Source organism: Mus caroli, chromosome 3, assembly GCF_900094665.2.
Source record: "Mus caroli chromosome 3, CAROLI_EIJ_v1.1, whole genome shotgun sequence".
In the NCBI taxonomy this organism is placed as follows: Eukaryota; Metazoa; Chordata; class Mammalia; order Rodentia; family Muridae; genus Mus; species Mus caroli.
This window is the reverse complement of record NC_034572.1, coordinates 59,878,414-59,902,058: the sequence shown is the minus strand read 5'-3', so window position 1 is coordinate 59,902,058 and position 23,645 is coordinate 59,878,414. Positions and strand designations below refer to the sequence as shown.

At 41.2% G+C, this 23,645-nt stretch overlaps 1 protein-coding gene across 4 annotated transcripts in view; it reads left to right on the top strand.

The window, feature by feature from the left end:
* Nucleotides 1-732: 732 nt before the first annotated feature.
* Veph1 (ventricular zone expressed PH domain containing 1) overlaps nt 733-23,645 on the top strand; it is a 213,456-nt gene continuing 190,543 nt past the window's right edge. For 2 of the 4 annotated variants that reach the window (XM_021158192.2, XM_021158191.2), the window contains exons 1-2: nt 733-1,013; nt 18,711-18,995. In XM_021158192.2, coding sequence (XP_021013851.2) covers nt 18,756-18,995 — 240 coding nt within the window. In that variant the 5' untranslated portion in view covers nt 733-1,013; nt 18,711-18,755. Of the gene's footprint in view, nt 1,014-5,102; nt 5,258-17,703; nt 17,751-18,710; nt 18,996-23,645 lie in introns of those variants that run through there. The other 2 variants (XM_029474775.1, XM_029474774.1) reach the window with 2 other exon arrangements.

The following is a 23,645-nucleotide window of genomic DNA, read 5'->3' as shown; positions in this document are numbered from 1 at the left end:
GCCAGTGACAAAGGCATACAATATATTTGATTGTGTACCTTATACCTTGTTTTCTTCCTCTGCTTTACCCCAATGCACTCACCCAATTTGGCTAAAAGCCCTAGAAAGTCTCGGGAGTATTCTATGCAGGCAAAAACCTCTGATCAATAAAGGAAGCAAGTCTATTTCATACCTTTAGGGGAGAAAAGAGCCTCCTGATGTATCGGTCCACTGGGTACCACCAATTAATTTATGCATTAGAGGTATTGCGTTCTCCTTAAAAGTCAGAGATCTATGGAAACATGGGGTGGGTTGTAAGAAATCCCCTATCCATTAAATCTGAGAGACAGTTCCATATTTGGAAGGTAAAGAAAATGAACAATTTCAATGGACTCAAGAAGAAACCCTGCTGGATTAAAAACATTCCTAGGGTTTCTTGGGATGTTCCAGACAATCTTTCAGTGTCTCACTAGCAATACTGATAGAGTAGTTAGAAAGCTGCTCCTTCGGGCACTTGCTACATGGTATTTTTCTTCTATCACGTTTGACTTAAATACTGTCTCATTCATTCCATGACCCCCACCTCTTTCACACATGCCTGCCTAAATGCCCCAAAATCTGATATTAACCTAAAACTTCCTTGATTCTTTAAAGTGGGTTATTCATTAACGGAACCTAAATTACTGGTTGGTAGCAAATCCAATTCTTTTCCACTACAAATTGGCCTCCGAGAAACTGCTGTAAGTCTACAGAGGAAGTCAGGGACCCGGTGCCAATTGTTAGATCTAAAACAGAAGTTTGGAAAAGGGAAGAAAGTTACTCATTCGCCTGATACCACACGGTGAGTCCACAGGAGGGACTCAGGCGCAGTGCTGCATGACAAGCTCACAGGGACGTGCCAGCAGCCACCGACAGGACAGGCAGGCGCTGCAGGGCTGCCTCTGAGTGTGGTCCTGGGTCCCAGCTGAAGTGTTCCAAGGGATCAAGCATTTGCCTTCTGTTGCCTGCACCTGCCAAGTGTCCCGTGCTAGGAGGTATGGCTGTCTTCTTTCCTGTTCCTTTGTTCAGCAGAAACAAAAGCTAATCAAAGTGAAGGCCAGAAACTGCAGGCAGGCAAGAACAGAGGAGGGCTGGGAAAGTTGAGCAGAGAAACTTCCAAGGGCTGGCTGATTATGCAGATAAAGTGCACCTAGAAGCTGTGTGCATGACCGTGTGTGTTTGTACATTTCAGTTTTTAAGCTAAGAATATCTAATTCTCTGTGGGTGGTTAAGACATGTCCCTAGGCCCCTAGGACCAGATAGCTGTGCTGGACACTTACTGTGTACATATTGTTTTACTCCATAACTGCGGTCTTCTTTCCGCATATTCATTCACCATGAGAAGCCTTTTGCAATGAGCAGGGGAACAGTCCCTGCTATTGTTTTTGCAGAAAGCTAAGTAGCCCCATTCCAGTCAGAGGCTGGACACTCATCGGTGCGGTTCACCACTGCTGCTGTGTGCATATTACAAATCATGATCTAATATAGCTACTTCTTTGGTCTTTCAAATGCACATTCAAATTGGTTTAATGATCAACAGTTGGGTTCAATGGCATCCTTTTTTTAAAATTTAAACTTTGTTAAACCTAGGAAATGGTTTGAATTCTTCATACGGCAGAGTAATATTGGAAATTTAAATGACAAAGTCATACACTCAGCACTGGATATCCTCATGGTTTGAGAATTTGGGCTTGTTTCCTGGGAAAACAAGCCCAATAGAATTTGAATATGGATTTAAAAAAAAAACAAGATATATGTTTTTCTAGAGGAAAATATGATCTGCTAAGTCAAAAGGTCCAGGTGAAAATGGACATACTTATGAATTCATCCTGAAAGGCTGTGCTTTAGAAAGTCTCTGTGCTTTAGAAAGTTGGTTAGATTTGATAAGTTTCCCCCCGTAGTCCATGAAGGGAAACACTTCTCCATTTGTGTTCAAAACTCGCAATTTGTATTTAAAAATTACACATTTTGAGCTTTTGATAAATAGATGGTAAAATTGCTATTTTATATGTTCTTACAATATGCATGCTACAAATTTGAACTGTCTGAATTCTGACAAAGCCCCTCAGGTTTGAGTACCTTAGAACTGTTTAGAATAATCTAGCATTGGAGGCTTTTGGTACAAGTAAAATGTAGCATCATGCCACAGAAGAGGGACGCAGAGCTGCCGGGAACAATGGCCATCTGTGGGAAGGGCTGAAACAGATTCGGGTGATTCCCATGGGAACGCCTGTGGTCTTTTCACACTGTGTGAAAAAGATGTTTCTTCAATAGAATCTTTAATCCTTTCTTTCAAGTGAAAAAAAAATCTATCTGGGAAATTTATTCCACGTTTCATAGCATCCGAATGGACCTGAGTTAGTCAATAGGCATTTTTAACTCAGGTAAATTAAATGAAAATGTTTTGATGCAGTTGTGTTGCTCAAAGTCTAAACCTTGCTATCCCAGAATCTCCTGAAGCAGGGAATCAGTCAGACCTCTTCTCACCTGAGTTGTAAGGAGGAGGCTTGAACACCTCAGAACAAATTGGCTTCCTGAGCTAACGATCAAAATCTTCCCCTAGAGACCTGTCTGTGTTCTGAGGGCACTTTTCCAACCTTAGAGGGACTGAGCCCTGTGTTCACTTCCATGCAGCAGCATCTACAAACCCATGATGGAGTAAATTATTAATGTATTTATAAGTGAACAATGAGTATAGGTCACCTAGGAAAGTTCTGGCTCCCTAGAAAGGCATTCCCTTCGGCCTGGTGAGCAACTGAGTAAATATTACACTAATATGGAAAACACAGGTATTTGGATTACCCAGCCATGAAAAGTCTAAGATCCATTGCACCCTAGTCTGTTTCTGATCTGGAAACAAACCCAGTTATCATTAGGCCATGGCAGAGGTAAGAAGCACCACAGTAGAGTTTCTTCTCCAAGAAATAAGAGTTGACCCCAAATCTACAAGAACATAGTTAAGTTAGTGAAATGTGTATGATACACATGAAGTTTACCCAGACTTACAATTAATGAAAAGTACAACTAAAATACAGAAATGACAGCAACAAACAAGCAACCCTAAGTGCCTTTATACCAATAACTGAGTTTAGTTAGCCGTACCATGGAATTTTGACTTTTAAAAGCTATGATGTAATGATATGGTGATGGGAAATTTTCTATAAAAATAAAATGCTCAGGCTCTGGGGTTGGTGGCAGGGGAGGGGGGGGGGAGTCGCAGGAGTTTTAATCCACCGTGACTCAGGTGCTAAGGTAAGAGGATTGTGAGTTCAAGACCAGACTGGCTACAGAGTGAGCTCAAAGCCAAGCTGGGTGATTTAGTGAGATACTGACTGTCCCAAAATAAAAAGTAAAGCCAAGGCTGAGGATGTAGCTCAATGGTAGAGTGCTGGCCTAAGGTGCATGAGGCCTTAGGTTTTATCTCCAGTACAGAGAAACAGTAGAACGCTCCAAAGGACAGAACTGATGTCACTCATGCTTTATACAGCCTGGGAGAGGCAAATTCACTGCCCAAGTCTTCACTACAGCATGGCGTAGCCAAGACTGGAGAGCAGGTGTGTTCAGGTGATCTTATTGCTTGATCCTCTGGCTGGTGTCTATGGAATGTCAAGTTCCAAATGCTGCAAGCTTGAAAGATTTAAGAACACTAGACAAAATTTAAGGATTTCAAAAACCAGCAATCAGAAGACTAAAGTCTGAAGAACTCTCTCTCTTCTAGTCCATCGAAGTGGGAGACTTGAGTGGTCATCTTGTAAGCGGGAAAATTACGAAGAAAAAAACATACTTTGTGGGCAATGACAGGCACCTCCACTCTGTCACGGAACTCTTGGTGTATACAGTTCTGCCTGTGTGGACAGGAAGAAGTATGATTGAATGTCAAGTGTTTGGGCAGAGTTGTGGCACTATTCTCTCAAGCATTGTCTGTATCTCCTGACCCACCTTTGTGGGGAACATTCCCAGGAAGACATTGTCTATATTTTGTTATCCTGAAAGTAGATTTTCCTGCAGGAGAGGTGCCTTCATAATCTGGCTAAAGGAGGAGGGTCTGATGGCCAAGAGACCCACTATAGGAGCAAATTGTGGATTTAAAAGAATAAAATTCTTTTAAAATAAAAATAAAAAACATATTTTTTACAATTTTAAACTATTCAGAGGCTGGGTGAAGGGTACACACACACAGTCCCAGCACTCATGAGGCAGAGACAGACAAATCTCTGTGAGTTCAAAGCCAAGCTCATCTACCTACATGAAAAGTCAGGTCTAGGTCAGCCAAGGCTACATAGTAAGACCCCATTATAAAGGGGGGGCTTAGATTGCCACACACACACACACACACACTTTTGGGTATCAGTAAATAAAGTATGATAAACATTCTTCTGACTCAGCAACAATACTTAAAAATACAGTCCATAATAGTTGATCGATGTAGATCAGCAGTTCTCAACCCGTGGGTCCAGACCCCTTGGCGGTCAAATGACTATTTCACAGAAGCAATACATTACAATTCATAACAGTAGCAAAATTACAGGTAGGAGGTAGCTTCCGTTTTATGTTTGGGATCACCACATGAGGAACTGTATTAAAGGGTCTCATCATTAGGAAGCCACTGATGTAGATGGTCAGGCAGAACCTCCCAAATTCCACCAAATGGAATGCAAAGTTGTGTGGTTTGGTGGAACCAGTTTGTTCTCTCCACTAGTAACTCTTGGTATCCCCAAACTTTCACTGCCATTCATCTAGAGGCAGGGCGAGTGAGTCATTTCTTCCAGGCTGTGACTCTACCTACACAAGGCTCTCTGTTTTGAACTCCTGAGTCTCACTAAGTTTCCTGCTCCCGCTGGGGGCCCGGTCATCCCAGCACCGGCTCCAGTTGGCCTACCAACCAGACCGGCTTCCTGCGTGGCTTCCCCGCCCCCACCCGATCTCGGAAGAAAGTGTAGATTTCCACGAACACAGGGCGTTCTGTCTTCTCGGTCTGCAGCAGCTCTGGTTTACTGGAGCTGCCTTTGTGCTTGGAGGTAGCTCTGCCCCGGAGCCAGAGCAGCGGGTCACCTGACCCGCCCAGGGAGCAGCCGGTGGCTTCCGCTGCATTCCTGGAATTCTTCCACGCCGCCACGGTGGGTGGACGGTTGCGGGGGTCACTGAGCTGCATTGAGGCTCGCAGCCGCCTCCAGCCTGGGCTTGGGCTTGAAGCTTTCAACCAGAGGCAGCAATTGAGCCTTGGAGGAGTAGCTCGCAGGTAAAATGAGTTTGTGGGGACAGCCCTGCGATGGACGGCTGCACGCAGAATCATAACTCTTTAGTCACTCATGGGGTTTTGTTTTGTTTTGTTTTGTTTATTTTTTCTTTTTTTAGGAAAGTTAACTTACCAACTAGTAACTCCTTAAAAACAAACAAATTTAAAACTAAGAGAGAGTAGGACTCAAGTTAGGTTTACACACACATCGAGGGGAGCAAATTATGAGAGAAATTGAGTAACCTCAGGTATGTCATTAATGAGTGAGTGGGTCCTGTTCTATATCTGCCTGTAAGGTTAAAGGGCAGACTGTGAAGTTTCTAATCAAGAGCTTAGTGCACAGATAGGATTTGAATATGCATGTGTATGCTTTCATGTGTGCACCTATGTGTCTACCAAGCATGCATGCCTGCTCATATATCTGGGCTACAGTACTATAATATCTGGAAAGGAACAGAGTTCGAATTAGGTGAATTTGGTCAGGCTCTGGCCATGTCTTCAGTTTCAGTTGCAAAATAAACAAGCAGGAGAAACCAGACATCTAAGCAAAACATTGACCAGAAAATAAATAACTGCTTTGCCAATCCTAATTCAGAAAAATGTCTGTGTCTATGCAAGGTCCTGAGAGGGCTTGGTACCCGGAGACCTACAGCTTTCTGTCCCAACTCTGCCACTGTTCTTACACATCAGGTTTTCCTTGCACGCCTTGACATAGTCAAGTGACTCCAAACTTGGGAAGCATTCGGAATAATGCTGGAATGTGGGAAACAGCAGCTCTCCGTAGTGTAGGGGACAGGTAGGGGCTGTATAGACTTCTTGCCTATCATGAAAGATCACATCTGACACCCTTTATCAAAAGACTGGCAAGGAAGGGAGGTATTGAATCACAGTTCTGTGTGATATAAGAGCTTTCATACTGGGGACCCAGAAACTCAGAGTAATCAGTTTATTATTTTTTTTAAGCTTAGATTTATCGATGCAAAACCAGTGTCAATAAAGTGGGCAGAAAAGGTCTGCTGTAATGATAATACACTGAATGGGGCAATCCTTCAAGGCCTCTCCCCTCAGATCTTTCTTCGACTCTCTGTGTAGCGTTCCAGCCCCCTCCAGAGTATAAGTCTTACTATCAGGAAAGCTGTGTGAAAGGATTTCCTAGCTAGCTCCAACACAGAACAGCAAGAGAAGAACGGAACGGTGGTCCCTGGATTTGTGATTTGCCTTGGGGTAGGGGCTCTACCTTAGAGAGATTCTAGTTTCTGTGGCTTGTGTTTTACAGGAAGGGGAGGAAAATAGGAATCATAGATAAGAGGACACAAGGTCATGGTGAAACGTTACTCCAAGGCAGCTTCTAGCACCTTCACTCTGGGAGATTAAGTTTCTCAACCCCGTAGTCTCATTTAACAAGAGGATCTTAGCCTAGTACGATAGCACTGCGTTAGCCCCATTTTGCAGACAAGCTAAGGAAAAGTATACGCCAATGACCCTACAACCTCGGAGTGAATAAACCAAGCCTAGACTCCCATCTTCACCTTAAAAAGCATTCTTTACTCTGAGTTTAGCACATTCTCATTGAGTGAAATCTGTAAATAACTTGGCTTTGGAGAGGTTGCTCAATGGCTCTACAGGGCCTTTGGTGTCATTTTCTGCTAATGGTGACCTGCCTCTGACTCTCTTGTGCTCACTCATTCTTTGTTATACTACCCAGGAGACTTTTCTCTATATCATCTCCACATTGCAGAGTACTTAATGCAATCACCATCCTAAGATGGGCCTTGCTTGGCTCACAGTTGCAGGGGATACAGCTAATCATGGTTGAGAAAGTCTGGCAGCAAGAGCGGGAGGTAGCTGGTCACACTGCATCCAAAGTCAGGAAGCAGAAAGCAATGATCGCTTTGGCTCCGCTTGGTTTCTCCATTTATTCAGTCTGGAACCCCAGCTCAAGGAACAGGGCAGCCCAGATTTAAAATGGCTTATCTCACTTCCGTTGACTTAATCTAGATACTTCCTCAAAGACATATCCAGAGATTAATTTCCATGGTGAGTCTAAATTCCATCAAGTTGACAATCAACACTGACATCACACGATGCCCAATGTTTTCACGTAAAGAAACTGCAAGAACGGGAGATCAAGTTGGAAGCATGCCTTGACACTGCACAGCAGGCATCACGTACAGCTGGATGGAGCTGAGGACCACTTGTGGATGCTCCTCTCTGCAGCGTGAACTTCTGCCACTTTTCAGATCCCAGCTCTGATGTGCCTGGAGCAACTGAATCTCTCCCTGAAGGGCTGGCATTGTCCAATGACCAGGGGAAAACTCATTTCTATCCCGTCTATGTTTCTTATTATTATTTGGTAGAGATTATTTCTTGACATGTCTGCAACTGGAGAAAGGATGTGTTAAAAGAAAACCTTGGCTAGAGAACTAACCTAGCATCTTTTTAAGAGACTACAATTCACCCTTCCTCATTTTCCAGGATGCAAACTATGTTGAGATACACTCTCCGTCCTCCTGCCTCTCCCTCGGAGTTTGCCCACCGTTCCTTTTGAATTCCAGAGCTCTGCTTTCTTCTGATTCTCCTGCTCTCTGGCTCTTCTCAACCCCAGGGTATAAATGGGCAAGGATACAAGAATGCAGAAGAAACAGTTGTGCCCATACTGCCTCACTTTTCCCCACACCTTCCTTCTTAAATGTTAGTATTACTCTAAGGCAGTGGCTCTCAGCCTTCCTAATGCTACTGTTATAAATTGAACTGCAAATAACTGATATGCAGGATATCTGATATTGGGCCCCCATGAAAAGATTATTCACCCCCAGGGGTCATGACCCACAGGTTGAGAACCTCTGGGAAATTTGTTCCTAACAGTGACTGCACATTTTCCTTGGCATCAGTAACACAGAGTACTTTTTAAAAATTGGACCATAGCACTAGAGTCTTTGAATCCAAATCATATCTTCATGGTATGACAAGTTTTTTAATTGCCTCACAAACCTCACCTGCAAAATGGAGATGACATCTCCTTTTACAGTTGCTATAAAAATCAAATAAGTTAACCTTTGCAAAATGTCTGCCTATGTGTGCAGGGCATATAACACAAAAATAAAGACATGCAGAACCTTATGTTTCTTGTTAAATATTTTTCCTGCTTTTTATTAAAAGTAGATTATTTTTTCACGTAATATATTCTGATTACAGTTTCTCATCCCTCTACCCCTCCCAGTTCCTCCCCACCCCCCAACCCATCCTCACCCATTCCCTTTCTGTATCTCACTAGAAAAAAAAAAAAAACAGGCTTCCAAGGGATAATAATAAAACATAACAAAATAAGATAAAACAAAAACTATTACATCAAATTTGTACAAGAAGGAAAAGAGCCCAAGAGAAGGCACAAGAATCAGAATCCCATAAAAACACTAAACTACAAGGCGTAATATATATGCGGAGGACCTGGTGCAGAGGCATGCAGGCCTGTGCATGCTTTCTCAATCTCTGTGAGTTCTTATGAGTTTTGCTCATGGTGACTTAGAAGCCTTGTTTTCTTGGTGTCTTCAATCCTCTCTGGCTCTTACAAGTTTTGCCTTCTCTTCTGCAGTTTCATGGGCACTGAGGGGAGGAATTTGATAGACATCCCATTTAAGAGTGAGTGTTTCAAAGTGTGTGTGTGTGTGTGTGTGTGTGTGTGTGTATGTATGCATGTGTATGTATGTGTGTGAGAGAGAGACAGAGACAGGAGGGAGGAGGGAGGGAAGGGGAGAGAGAGAGAGATCTATATTTGTTCCCATCAAAGCTTCTCTAATGATGACTGAACAAGGAACTGATCTATGAAGAGAGAGGGGTGGAGTGGACGTTTCACTGTGTAGCTCTGACTATCCTGGAATTCAACTCACTCTGTAGACCAGGCTGACCTTAAACTCAGAGATCTGCCTGCCTCTGCCTCCTGAGTGTGGGATTAAAGACATGCGCTACAATACCTGTCTCTCTCTCTTTTTTTAAGATTTATTTTTAATAGATGTTTTCTTCATTTACATTTCAAATGTTATCCCCTTTCCTAGTTTCCTCTCCAAAAATCCCCTATACCCTTCTCCCTCCCCCTGCTCCCCAACCCACCCACTCCCACTTCCTGGCCCTGACATTCCCCTATACTGGAGCCTAGAATCTTCGAAAGACCAAGGGCCTCTCCTCCCACTGATAGTCCACTAGGCCTTCTTCTGCCACATATGCAGCTAGAGACACAAGCTCTGGGGGTACTGGTTAGTTCATATTGTTTTTTCTCCTATAGGGCTGCAGACCTCTTCAGCTCCTTGGGTACTTTCTCTAGCTCTTTCATTGGGGACCTTGTGTTCCATCCACTTCTGCATTTGACAGGCACTGGCAGAGCTTCACAGGAGACAGCTATATCAGGGTCCTGTCAGCAAAATCTTGTTGGGATATGCAATAGTGTCTGAATTTTGTGTTGTTCATGGGATGGATCAGTGGGGGCAGTCTCTGGATGGTCCTTCCTTCTGTCTCAGCTCAGAACTTTGTAACTCCTTCCATGGGTGTTTTGTTCCCCCTTCTAAGAAGGAACAAAGTATCTACTCTTTTCTTTAAAGACCAGGATTATTTGGTTTTAACCCTAGATCCCTGGTCTATGTTATATCGGGTTCTAGGTTACCCAAGCAGTGTTGGAATGTGTTCCATCTTGATGAGTGGGCCTGAAATCAAACTTCAGTTGGTTGCTTTAAACCTTGTACTGCCATTGATCTAGCACAGTGGTTATCAACCTTCCTGATGCTGCAACCCTTTAATACAATTCTTCATCTTCTGGCGATCCCCAACCATAAAATTATTTTTATTGCTACTTCATAACTATAATTTTTGCTACTGTTGTGAACCATAATGTAAACATTTGTGCTTCCCAGAGGTCAAGACCCAGAGGTTGAGAACTAGTGCTCTAGTATCTATTGTAGGGATGACACCAAAGGGTAATCAAAGGGTGTGCTTGGCTTAGTGTTTGTGTATCTCTTTTGGTAGCACGCAAAAATCTGTCCCTTCAGAGCCCATGAAACTTGTTTTAAAAGGAGGCAAAAAGAGTGTAAGAGCCAGAGGGGATTGAAGACACCAAGAACAAGAAGACCTCTAAATCAACATAAGCAAAGCTCATATGAACTCACAAAGATTTAAAGCAGCATACAGAACCTGCATGGTGTACCCCTTTTGGTAACATGTACAAAGATGCTAGAACATAGGGGAGAAGACTCTATGTAGGCACCAGCTCCATTTCTCCATGTTTAATGAGTCCTGCAGGTATTGTCTTTAGCAATGAGACCTTGCTGCCAGTTTGTGAAGAGCAATCTATTGTCTTGGCAACAGCCTGGGTTGTTCGGAGATTCCCATGGGACCACTTTGGCAAACAACATGATTAGATGTAACCCAATCTTAGTACTAGAAGCCCTGTTTTGGTAACAAGAGACAGCCAGGTGGAACTCTGTCTCCCCTATTATTTGGTGATATTGCTTAGATTGCCTTCATATATGTATATATTTTAGAAGCTTTCCAATGTATTAGGTTTTTCATACTGCCCTTTCAAATGTCCCTTAGTTTTAACTGTCTCTCCCCCATATTTCCATCCTCTATTCTTCTCCTTACTCCTACCAAATTAATTCTCCCATTTCAGATCCTCATCTACCCAATTATCTAATCTACTTCCTATTCCTAATAAGATCTATCTGTACCTTCCAGTCCCTTACTCAGTACCTAGCTTCTTTAGGATTGTAGTCTTGTTATCATTGATTTAGCAGCTACTGTTTATATACTAGTGAATATATACCATGTTTGTCTTTCTGGTTCTGGGCTACATTACTCAGAATTATTCTAGTTCCATCTAATTTCCTGAAAATATAACAACTGAGTAATACTCTTTTGTGTAAATATACCAAATTTTCTTTATCTATCCTTCTGTAGAGAAAAGAAATTGGTGGTTTCCAATCTCTGGCCACTGTGAACAGAGCAGCAAGTGTGGTAGGATGAAGCATCCTTTGGGTATATACCCAAGAAAAGTATAGCTGGCTCTTCAGGTGGATCAATTTCCATCTTTCTGAAATACCACCATACTGATTTCCACAGTGGCTGGAAAAATTTGTACTCCCACTAACAATAAGTGTGTATTCCCCTTGCTCCCCACACTCCTTACAAGTGACAGCTCAGTCTTGCCAGCATGAACTGTCAGATGGAGTCTCAGAGTAGTTTTAATTTCAATTTCTCTGAAATCTAAGGATGTTGAGCCTTAAGTGGGTTTGTGATTGTTTGTTTGTTTGTTTGTTTTTTGGCTGTTTGAGTTTCCTCTACTGATAATTTACTGATAAATTATCTTACCCCATCTTAATTGGATTACTTGTTTTCTTGTTACCTAGTTCCTTAAGTTCTTTATTTACTTTGGATATTAGCCCTCTATGGGGTCTACAATAGTAGAAATCTTTTCTCATTCTATAGGCTGCTGCTTTGTCCGAATAACATTCATTGTCATGCATAAGCTTCTTCAATTCATGAGGTCCTGTTTGCTAATTGTCGACCTTAGTCTCTACAGTAATGGTGTTCAGAAAGGATTCTCCTTTGCCAATGAGTTCAGGACTATTCTCTGCTTTCTCTCCTATCAGAACCAATGAATCTGTTTTTATGTTGAGGTCTTTATCTACTTAGAGTTGAGTTTTATTCAGAGTAACAAGTATGGATCTATTTGGATTCTTCTCCATACAGCTATCTAGTTTGACTAGCACCATTTGCTGAAAATGCTGTCTTTTTTCTAATGTCTGTTACTGGCTCCGTTACCAAATATCAGGTGGCTATAGATGTGAGGATTTATGTGTGGATCGTCAATTCTATTCCATTGATCAACATACCAGTTTTTACCAATATCATGCTGTTTTTATTGTTATATTTTTGTAGCACAACTTAAAATTGGGAATGGATACCTCCAGCAGTTATTTTATTATTTCAGCTTTTTATTTTTAGGTAGCCTGGTGTGTGTGTGTGTGTGTGTGTGTGTGTGTTTCCATATGATATTGAAAATTATTTTTCCAAGATGAGTGAACAATTATGCTGGAATTTTGATATGGATTACATTTAATCTGTAGATTGCCTTTGGTAAGATGGCTATTTTTATTATGTTAATCCATGATCATGGAAGATCTTTCCATATTCCCATAGCTTCTTCAATTTCTGTCTTCAAAGACTTGAGAATTTTTTATACAAGTCTTTCATTTGCCTGGTTAGAATTACTCTAAGTCATTTTATATTATTTGAGACTATTGTGAAAGATGTTGTTTTCCTGATTTCTTTCTCAGTCCATTTGTCATTTGTATATAGGAAGGCTAATAATTTTTGTGAATTAATTTTTCATGCAGCTATTTTGCTGAGTGTTTGCCAGCTGTAGGAGTTCCCTGGTGGAATTTTTTCAGATTGCTTGTCTATGCTATCATATCATCAGCAAATAAAGAGACTTTGATGCTTTTCTTTCCAGTTTGTAACCCCTTGATCTCCTTCAGTTGTCTTATTGCTCTAGCTTATTGGACTTTAAGCACTATATTAAATAGGTATGGAGAAAGCAGACAAGCATATCTTGTTTCTGATTTTAATGGAAATGGGTTTTTCTCTGCATTTAAGTTTATGTAGGCTCTGGGCTTGTTGGAAGTTATCTTTAATATAGTGAAGCATGTCCGTTGCATCCCTCATCTCTCCAGGACTTCTTTCACAAAAGAGTGTTGTGTTGGATTTTTGTCAAAGGCTTTTTCTGCATCTATTGAGATGATCATGTGCTTTTTGTCTTTTAATTTGTTTATGTGTATGAATTATATTTATTGATTTATGTATGCTGAACCATCCCTGCATCTCTTGGATGAAACCTACTTGATCATGGTGGATGATTTTTTTAACATGTTCTTATATTAGGTTTTCAAGTATTTTATTGAGTTTTGTTTTCATTTATCTTCATAATGGAAATTGGTCTAGAATTATTTTTCTTTGCTGGATATTTATATGATTTGGGTATCAGGTTAACTGCGGCCTCATAAAATGAATCACACAATGTTCCTTCTGTTTTTATTTTGTGGAATGAATTAATGAACTTTGTAACTCTTCTTTGATAATCTAATAGAATTCTGCACTAAAACCATCTGGCCTGGGCTTCTTTTGGTTGGGAGACTTTTAATTATTGCTTTTATTTCACTAGAGGTTGTTTAAATTGCTTATCTCCTCTTGATTTAACTTTGGTAAGCAATATATATTGAAAGAATTATCCATTATTTTCAGATTTTTCAGTTTGGTGGAGTAGTGGTTCTCAGGATTTCCTCGGTGTCCGTTGTTATGTCCTGCTTTTCATTTCTGCTTTTGTTAATTTGGATTTTCTCTCTGACATTTAGTTAATTTGGGAAAAGGTTTGTCAATCTTATTGATTGTCTCAAAGAACCAATTCTTTGCTTCATTGATTCTTTATATTGGTTGTTGTTGTTGTTGTTTGCTTACTTGCTTGCTTGCTTCTTTCTGTTTTATTGATTTCAGCCTGAGTTTGATTACTTCTTACTCTCTACTCCTCTTGGGTGGGCTTTTTCTTCTTTTTCTCTTTTAGTGCTTTGAGGTGTGCTATTAAGTTGCTAATCTCAGACCTCTACCATTTTTTTTTAATGTAGTCACTTAGTTCTAAGAGTTCTTGCCTCTTAGAATCGCCTTCATAAAGAGAGGCCCATTGGACTTGCAAACTTTATATGCCCCAATATAGGGGAATGCCAGGGCCAAAAGATTGGGAATGGGTGGGTAGGGAAGTGGGGGGCGCTATGGGGGACTTGTGGGATAGCATTGGAAATGTAATTGAGGAAAATATGTAANAAAAANATTNAAAAAAAAAAAAAAAAAAAAAAGAATCGCCTTCATTATGTTCCACTAGTTTGGGCATGATGTGTATTCACTTTCATTCAATTCTAGAAAGTCTTTGATTTTTCTTTCTTATTTCCCTCTTGACCCATTTTTCATTCATTAGAGATTTTCTCAGTTTCCATAAACTTATAAGCCATTCTGTTGTTTCTTTTATTGTTAATACTTGGCTTGAATCTATGGTGGTCAGATAGGATGCAGGGAGTTAGTTCAATTTTCTTGAATCTGTTGAGATTTTCTGTCTGAGTATGTGATCAACTTGGAAGAAAATTCTGTGAGATGCTGAGAAGAAGATATATTCTTTTATGTTTGGGTGAAATGCCCTGTTGATATTTGTTAGATCTATTTTGTTTATAATGTCTGTTAGTGTCAGCATTTCTCTGTTTAGTTTTGGTCTAAAAAAACTGTCTGTTGGCAAGAGTGGGGTATTGAAGTCTCCCACTATCAGTATGTGAGGGTGAGTAGTCCATATAAGCTATAGTCTTGTTTCTTCTACAAACTTGGGTGAACTTGTGTTTGGAACAGGTGTTTGTATTAGCCAGGATGTTCTAGAGTAACAGACTTTGTGGAAAGAATAGATAGGGTTATCCATATATAGATAGGTAGACAGACAGGTAGATGGATAGATAGATAGATAGATAGATAGATAGATAGATAGATAGATAGATAGATAGATGAGAGAGGGGGAGGGGAAGGAGTGAGAGAGAAAAAGAGTATTTCTTAAAATGACTAGCAGGCTGTGGTATAGCTAATTCAGCAATGACTGCTATGAAGAAAAAAAAAAGTTGTTCAGTCCATGAGGTTAGATATATGGTATATGCATGAATTCTGAAAAAGTAGACTATTATGCCCATAAAGTGATGGACTTTCTAGTAATGGCAAGAGCAAACAGGCTAAGAGTGAAGCTTTTTCCTCCATGTCTTTACATAGGCTTTCAGTAGAATATATGGACCAGATTAGAGATGGATTTTTCCACTCAATGTCTGAATTAAAGCTGTTTCTTCTCTCCTCAAAGGCTGGAAATAGAAGTTGATCTTCCCATTTCAAATGATTCAATTAAGCAAAAATACCTCATATGTGTGTCCAGTATTTTGAGGTTTTAGTTAATTCCAGATATAGTCAAACTGGCAAACAAAATAGCTATCACAATGTTACTTGGTCATCTTCTTTTGGGACTGCTGATATTCTTTGTTGTTGTTATTGTTGTGTTGTTCTATATATTTAGTGTTTGGAATATTATGTGCCAAGGGGACTTTCCTTGATGATCCATCTATTTGATGTTCTGTATGCTTCTTGTACTTGGATAGACATCTCCTTCTTTAGGCTAGGAAAAACATTTTTTACAATTTTCTTGAAAATATTTTCTGTGCTTTTGATCTGTGTTTTTTCCCCTTCCTCTATTATTATTCATAGATTTTGTCTTTCTGTGGTGTTCTGAATTTCATGGATGTTTTATGCCTGGCGTTTTCTTAGATTTAACATTTTCTTTGACCATCCATTTATTTTATCAAGCCTTCAATGTTGGAGATTCTCTCTTCCATCTCTTGTGTTCTGCTTGTGAAACTTGTCTCTGTGGTTCCTGTTCAAGTTTCTAAAGATTTCTTGTCCAGATTTCCCTCAGTTTGGGTTTTCATTATTGATCTATTTCTACTTTCATGTCTTAGATGGTCTTATTCATTTTCTTCCACTGTTTCTGTTTTCATAGATTTCTTTAAGGAATTTATTCATTTCCTCTTTATGCACCTCTATCATATTTGTAAAGTCTGTTTCAAGGTCTTTTTCATGCTTCAACTATGCTGAAATATCTAGGTCCTGCTGTGGCATTGGGCTCTAATGGAGACATCTTATCTTGACTATTATTGATTGTGTTTTTACACTGTCATCTGAGCATTTGATATTAGGAAGATTGTAATTCTAGGTGCTGTATCTGGTTTGTCTTTGTTGGATGAGTGTCTTGTTCCTTGGCTTCTCTTTCCTGTCTGGTTTTGGGAGACTGTGCAGTTTAGTTGCCTAGTAGGGAAATAGTCTAGGGTGCTAATAGTTGTGGCCACTGGGGATTCCAGGTAAAATGTGTTTCTGAGTGTTGGGAGGTGACACTTCAGAATGGGGACAGGTTGGTGGTGGCCTGAGGGGGTTCACAGGAGGAAAGAAATCAAGCTGTTCCACAAGCATCTGTTAAGTCCCCTGAGAATGGGGACAAAGAATGAGGCAAGGCTATAGCAAAAGGTCTGTTATAGAGCTGGAGATGAGACTGGGAGATTAGACTTGGAGGAATGAAGGAAAAGATAAAGTTAACCTTACTTCCCTAATCAGAGTGTCTTGTGAATTTCTAAGTGCCTTCTGGAGTTGGGGGCTGGAACAAAGCAAATAGTTTAGGGAGGTAGGTTAGAAAGGGAAGGCCTATGGTATCCACAGGAGATGGGTGCAAAGGGGAAGGGAAGCTACAGCAGGCATTCTATTGAATGGCTGGGGATGAGGCTGGGGGAATATATTTGAAGGAACAAAAGATGTGAAGATCTGCAGCTACATCTAGACTTACCTGCTTCCCTGGCTGGAGTAGTAGGGTGGGGATAAATCAAACATTTGGGAGAAGGAAGCTAGGAAGGTAACACCTGTGTAGTCTATAAGACTCGTGTGGGGATGGATCCTAAGCAGGTAGTCTGCTTTAGAGCTAGGGATAAAACTTGGGCATTGGATTTGGGGTAACTGAGGGAGACGTTGTCTTAGTCAGGGTTTCTATTCCTCCACAAACATCATGACCAGGAAGCAAGTTGGGAAGAAAAGGGTTTATTCAGCTTATACTTCCACATTGCTGTTCACCAAAGGAACTCAGGACTCGAACGCAAACAGGGCAGAAACATGGAGGCAGGAGCTGATGCAGAGACCATGGAGGAATGTTACTTACTGGCTTGCTTCCCCTGGCTTGCTCAGCCTGCTCTCTTATAGAACCCAGGACTACCAGACCAGGGATAGCACCACCCACAATGGCTCCTCCCATCCTGATCACTAATAGAGAAAATGTCTTATAGCTGGATCTTATGGAGGCATTTCCTCACCTGAAGCTCTTTTCTCTGTGATAACTCCATCTTGTGTCAAGTTGACACACAAAACCAGCCAGTACGGATGTGAAGATATGGTGTGTTAGCCTACCCGTTTCCCTGGTCAGAGTGAATCTTATTTTCCTAAAGCTGGAAGGCAGTATAAAAATTACACAACAAACAGATAACACCCTTGAAATAATTTAAATAGTAGCCCATGAATAGTTAAGTACCGCAGATAGATTGACTTGAATAGCCCGTGAAAGATTTGGCTCGTGGTTAGATCCCACAGTGAACAAAGAGTAAGTATCTTGGAACCTTAAGACTGATACAGCATAGAGAGGTGCTTCCATGGCAATAGCTCACAAAGGAGATCTGGGGCTATCCAAGGAACCACAGAAGTCTCTCTCATTTCACTTTCATTCCAAGGAACCCATTCACACTGAAATCACGGTCAGAATCATCCACTGATCTTGTTAAGTAGCTCACACTGGGCATGTCTGAAGAGAATCCACTTCACTGTAAACTATGGTGGAAAGCCCACTCACCTGAAGGTAGGAGACTAGCCCCACAATAACAACAATGGGGCCTTAGGGCAGTCATCAATCATCCCTAGCTGTTAAATGACAGCTAACATATCTACTAATGCAAATCATCTATAGTTTCATGAGCCCCAGAAGGGAGCTGAAGAGAATAGCTGAGTACCCAACTTGTCCCTCACTCTGTTCTCTACAGACTGCTCCACAGTGGAGAAGTTAGTGAAATTGTACCATTCCAGCCCAGGTAATAAAGCGAGGATACCCAATCCCAAAGACCTCCCTGTTTGGCCTGCATTGCAATACTATCATGTTCAGTGTCACCATTCCAAGTTGAATTTTAATAGAGATCTCCCTAACCCACATACCGAGGCAAAGTTCTTTATCTCACTGCTAAATTAAATTAGAGAGTACACAGAAGTAAAGTAAGTAGATAACCTTGTAGACTGAAGTAAGGAGGACTTTCTATTATCAATAAAGCTGAGATGTGCAGCCAGGAGAGTGAACTGATTCTAGAGGAATGGGCACCAGACAGACAGTGTTTCCTAGGCTGTCCTTTCCCTTACCACTGCGGCTTAGTTGCTATGGGATCTGCTTGCAGAGGATCTGGCAACTGGAGTTGCTTGCTGCTCTTTTGCTTCTTTACCTGACTCATGGAGAAAAACGGGATGTGGGGTGTGGAAAAGACATAGCAGGAGAAAATATGTGAGTCTTAAGTTGCTTTTTCAAAGCTTCAAATTAAATTAGGAGGAAATCTGATAATTTCTTAAAGGAAAGAATCTTCTGATATAAAAACAAATAAAGAAGAGCTTGTTCAAAGGCCACCAAGCAAGAATTAATTGCTCTATGTATATGTATGTATGTATGTATGTATGTATCTATCTATCTATCTATCTATCTATCTATCTATCTATCTATCTATCTATCTCATCTGCCATTACATCACTGTTCATATTCTGTCATTTGTTTCATTTACAGAGACGGCTAAAGGAGACCTTAGAGCCTGCAGAACCATGGCTCTTCATGGAATATGAAGTGTACCAGCTGCTACGTGGTTTTCTATCTCTAACCCTGACAACTGACCATGGCCCTGGATTCACAGAAATCCAACTGATCCAACACACAATGCATCAACTTTTCAGATTGGTTTTGGGACAAAAAGATCTTTCAAAAGCTGGGGACCTCTTCTCTTTAGATGATGCTGAGATTGAAGACAGCCTGACAGAAGCTTTGGAGCAGATTAAAGTAATTAGCTCATCTTTGGTAAGTAAATTGGTTTGTAGAATAGACTCTCAAGTGGCCAGTCTCAAAGCCAAAGACCATATGCCTCCAAGGGAAGGGTCACTGATAAGTGTAATATGTGGTTTAATTGGTATCTTAAAAAAAAAAAAACACGGAGCAAACTATCAAACTGTTATCTTAGGCCAGCTTTTGCCCACTCATGGAGACCTGAATGCTGAAAATCTCAAACTAGAGTGGATTTCTCACAAATGGATTCTTTAGGGACTATTTTTACATCCTTGAAATGACACAGAGAAGAGAGGTGTAACAAATTTAAGAAAAGCAGACCTGCCAAGCTGCACAACAGCATCAGCAAACAAGGCAGGGTGTGTGGTGGAGGCTGAATAATGAAAGAAGGCAGGTGACACCTCTGCCACACGGGTAAGATGAGACACGGACTGCCAGAGCGCTGCTGCCAGAAATGACAGTTGCCCAGGGCTTGACGATGCTGATTCTGTTTACTTATGCATCATCTCACTCTCTTTAAAACTCTCATCTTTGCTTCACTTTCTACCCTCCAGTCTCCATTTAATTTAACTCCATTATTAGCCCCAAATATGAGCACATACATTTAAGACTCCAATCAGGCCTTCCCTGCCTTTGTTTTGTCTCCCTGTCAAAATTATATATGCTGAAAACACGCCCCAAAGCAGAGATATGTGCAGTGCCCAGTGCAGCTTGATGTTGGCCTTCTGGGTTGGGCTTGGACTTTCCTTGAGATTAGTCCTACTTCAAAGACCTAGGCCACTAAATGCCTGTCACACCCACATCCTCACAACTCAATAGTATTTGCCAGCACTTAGCACAGACACCCATTGGAAGAGGGAGTTGTGGGACTCGTGACGTTGGCGTGTGCTCAGATTTCAGGGGAAACAGCCTCTTCCATAATAAGACCTTTAACAGGAATACGAGGACACAGCAAGGCTATTCCACATGACTGTCATCATGTCCATTTGCTCTTCACTCTTAATGAGCTAGTTTCCCACTGGCCAAAGAGGCCATTGCTCTAACACTCTTCTGGTGCAGGTAACATCTTTGACAACAGTTACTTGTTCATATTTTTCCAGACCATTGATCAACTTATTTTGAGTCAAAACATAAGGAATTCCTGCTATGTTTTCACTCTCTGGATACTATATCTAACAGGTTCCTCGCTCACTCATCTGGAAATAAGCCAGCTGAATATGCCATTGCTATTTATCTTCCCAGGAAAACAAACCTACTCAGAAATAGCTAAGGTCTCAAAGAGCCAGCTTTCACCAGAGGTCACTAGAAAGCCACTTCCACCAGAGGTCACTAGTGGCCCGTGCTTTCCTTTGTTTCCTTCAGCCAGCCTCACAGATGTCAGATGCAGGACTTTAGGACTGGTGAGGCCTGTTCTATGTCCCCAGTGGTTCAGTGAGGTCGCTGCTTGAGTCTAGCAGCAGTGCGGAGCAGTAGGAGAGCTGTAGGAAGTCAGTCCTCCACTCAACATCTCACCTGCCCAACAGTTCATGCCTCCTCTCTATTAACTTCCTCCTCATTGTCCTTCCTCCACCTATCCACAGGGAGCAGAAAAGATGTCAACTTATCATTTAAGTGTCTTAAGCTTCGGGGGGGGGGGTTGGGGGAACTGGTACCAGCTCCTCCTCCTCTTCCTTTTAATTAGTCCACTGCGCCTAGTTGGCTGACTTGCCTATTGGGTGTATTAAACTTGTTCCACATGACCTAGCCCAGCTCTCCCTTTCCTGATGACCCTCAATTTTTAGCAATCATTTCTCATTCTCAAATTTTCTTCAAGAACAGAACTAGAAATTTCCTTCCAAGCTGCCTTTTTCAACAGTTTTTCAGCACCAATCTCTTCTCTGGGACTTCTGACAAATCACCTACTCCTGCTTGCTAAACAGTCAGTGTGGGGAAGCTATTCTTAAATGTTTCCCCTCTCCTAAATCTCTCTTAACTATACTACCACATCATCAATGGGGCCTTCAGCAAGGCTCTTAGCATGAATTGTTCTCCATTCCACCACCAGTAGAAGGGTAGGAAAGAGTGGGACCCTCAATACAAACTTAGCAATTAGAATTTAGTGTGACAGTAATTCTGAGGAAGAAATCAGCAGGGAGAGATTTATCATGTTGTTAGTAGCCCAAAGAGGCAGTCCATTATTTCCATGCACTCTAAAACTGTGTCTGTCTTGCCCACTGTGACCTCTGAGACCAATTATTTCAGCTTTGCCTTCAAGTCTAATGAACTGTTTATTACCACCACCACCACCACTGCCACCACCACCACCACCACCACCACCACCATCATCATCATCATCAACAACATCATCATCCTCATTCTGTTTATGACTCAACTTGCTTATGATTAACACTTGCTTATGATTCAAGAATCTTGACAAAGACACAGCTTTTCCAACAACTGTTAGAAGTCAAAACAGTTACCATGTTTGATGACTGGTGTTGATTATCATCTTGAGGGGATCTGAAATCATCTAGGAGACAAACCTCCAAAGCACACATGAATTATTTAGACTAGGTTCATCTTTGAATACGTCTGTAAGGAGCTACTTTGATTAGATTAGTTGAGGTGGGAAAGATCCACCCTAGTAATAATTGGCACCACTCCCTAGGTGTGGGTTGTGGACAACATAAAAATCAGGAAGCCGGCAGAGCACAGCATCAATATTCTTTGCTTCCTAACTCTGGATGCTACTAACACAAAACTGCTTCAAGCTCCTTCTACCAGAACTTCTCAGCCATCACTAACTGGACCCTGGAATTTAAGGCACAACAAACCCTTTCTCTCTTATGTTGCTTTTGTCAGAGCATTAATCACAGCAACAGGAAAAGAAACTAAGACACACCATATCCCTCCCTTTACCCAGAAGAAATCTTGCTATTCAAACTTTTTACTCATTCTTTTCTAGTCTCTGCTTTCAACCACTAAATCCACCCTCAATTCCTATGAGAAAAACTTCAAGCCTTTGGAAAAAAAATTGTCAGGCCTCACCCATGGCTTCTTTTTAACAGCTTAATAGTCTTATTATCTCTGGGTTTTTCCATGATAAGGAAGGTGTCTGTGTCAAGGGAAGGTTGTACCACCTGGCATCCTACATAAAACCCTTAACTCTGTGGTCAAAAAAACTCAGTTTGTCAGCGTATGGGTAAAGCTATACAAATTGTGCTACAGAAATAATAGAAATATAAATTACAACAATAATTTATCAATTTACAATAAAAATGGTAATGCATATATATTAGAATTTTCGAGTCCCATGTGGTTCTTAAGTCTCTGCTCTGACTTTTAGAGAGGGAATATTACTATTGATTGTATTCCAACCTTTCCTATTACTGTCACAGTCAAGCCTCTCTTGCTGAAAACCATCCAATTCCCTGGTACAGTCTCTTACAGTCTGTGTCTTTGTTGTGGCTCTTGAGCTGGCTAATCTAATTCAGACAAGTACACTTCATTGATTTCATTCTCAAAGAGAAATCTTATATCTAGGCCTTCTGAGAAGACCTCGTTGTAGCTCCAGGTATGACCGACACTCTCAACATTCTGGTTCCCCTTGCTTGGAATCATCTTAGTTTATTACTGTAATTGATCATTGCTTGATACTTGGACTAGCTGCTCAGAGCCATTGCTAATGTTCATCAAATAAAGTGTTCTGCTTCTAAAATACCATTCTAATAACACTAGCACACATTCTCCACTGGGGTCTCTCCTGGGATCCTCTAAGACTTTGGGCGTGGACAGATCTTATAGCCAGGTCTTGCTTTGAGCCACTTATATTACATTTAAACTATTGCAAGCACATTCTTGTGTGTAGGTCCTTGTGCCCCTTACACATCATGATTCTGTCAAATACATTTAGTCATCTCTTTAAGGTTTGTAGAATCAGAACATTTGTCAGGCAAGCCTTAATCCCTCCCCACAATTACTTGCCAAATAGTCAGTCCTTATTGCATCCCAGTCCTCAGTGTGTGGCCACTTTCCCTACCCATCTCCCAGCACACTCCTGCCTAGCACTGTGCTCATGCTTTGCCATGAACTCCTCTCTGGGATTTCTCACCAAGTTTCCAAGTGTGCCTTTCATTTTTATTTTATTCCAAATCCTTTCTGGACTACCTTTATTATTAAATTTTGTACTTATTAACTTAGCTTTCTCTCCAGATAACTTCAAGTGAGTTCATCTCTCTTTTCTCCAAACATCTATTTGTCAGTACACTCTTGCCCCATGCCTAATCCACTGTCCAGTTCTGCTGGATATATTAAAACAGTGAAACAAATTGGGCAAACAATATCACCTCATTTAGGTACCTACAAATGGTAGGTCTCTATCATCCCACCCCATAGCACACAAGGGTCAAGAAGAGTGGGGTGGAAAGAGTGTGAGAACCAGAGGCCAGGAAGGATGAGAGTGAAGCAGTGTCTGGTGGACATGACAGGCTTCTGAATTCATGAACTCACAGGGGCTATGGTCACCTGCATAAGACCTGTGCAAGACTAAGCCAGCCAACATTACAGCCTGCAGGAGGGAGGAGTCTATAAACTCCTGCTCCTAACTGAGGAAGTGCCTGTAGTGGTGTGTGTGTGTGTGTGTGTGTGTGTGTGTGTGAGAGAGAGAGAGAGAGAGAGAGAGAGAGA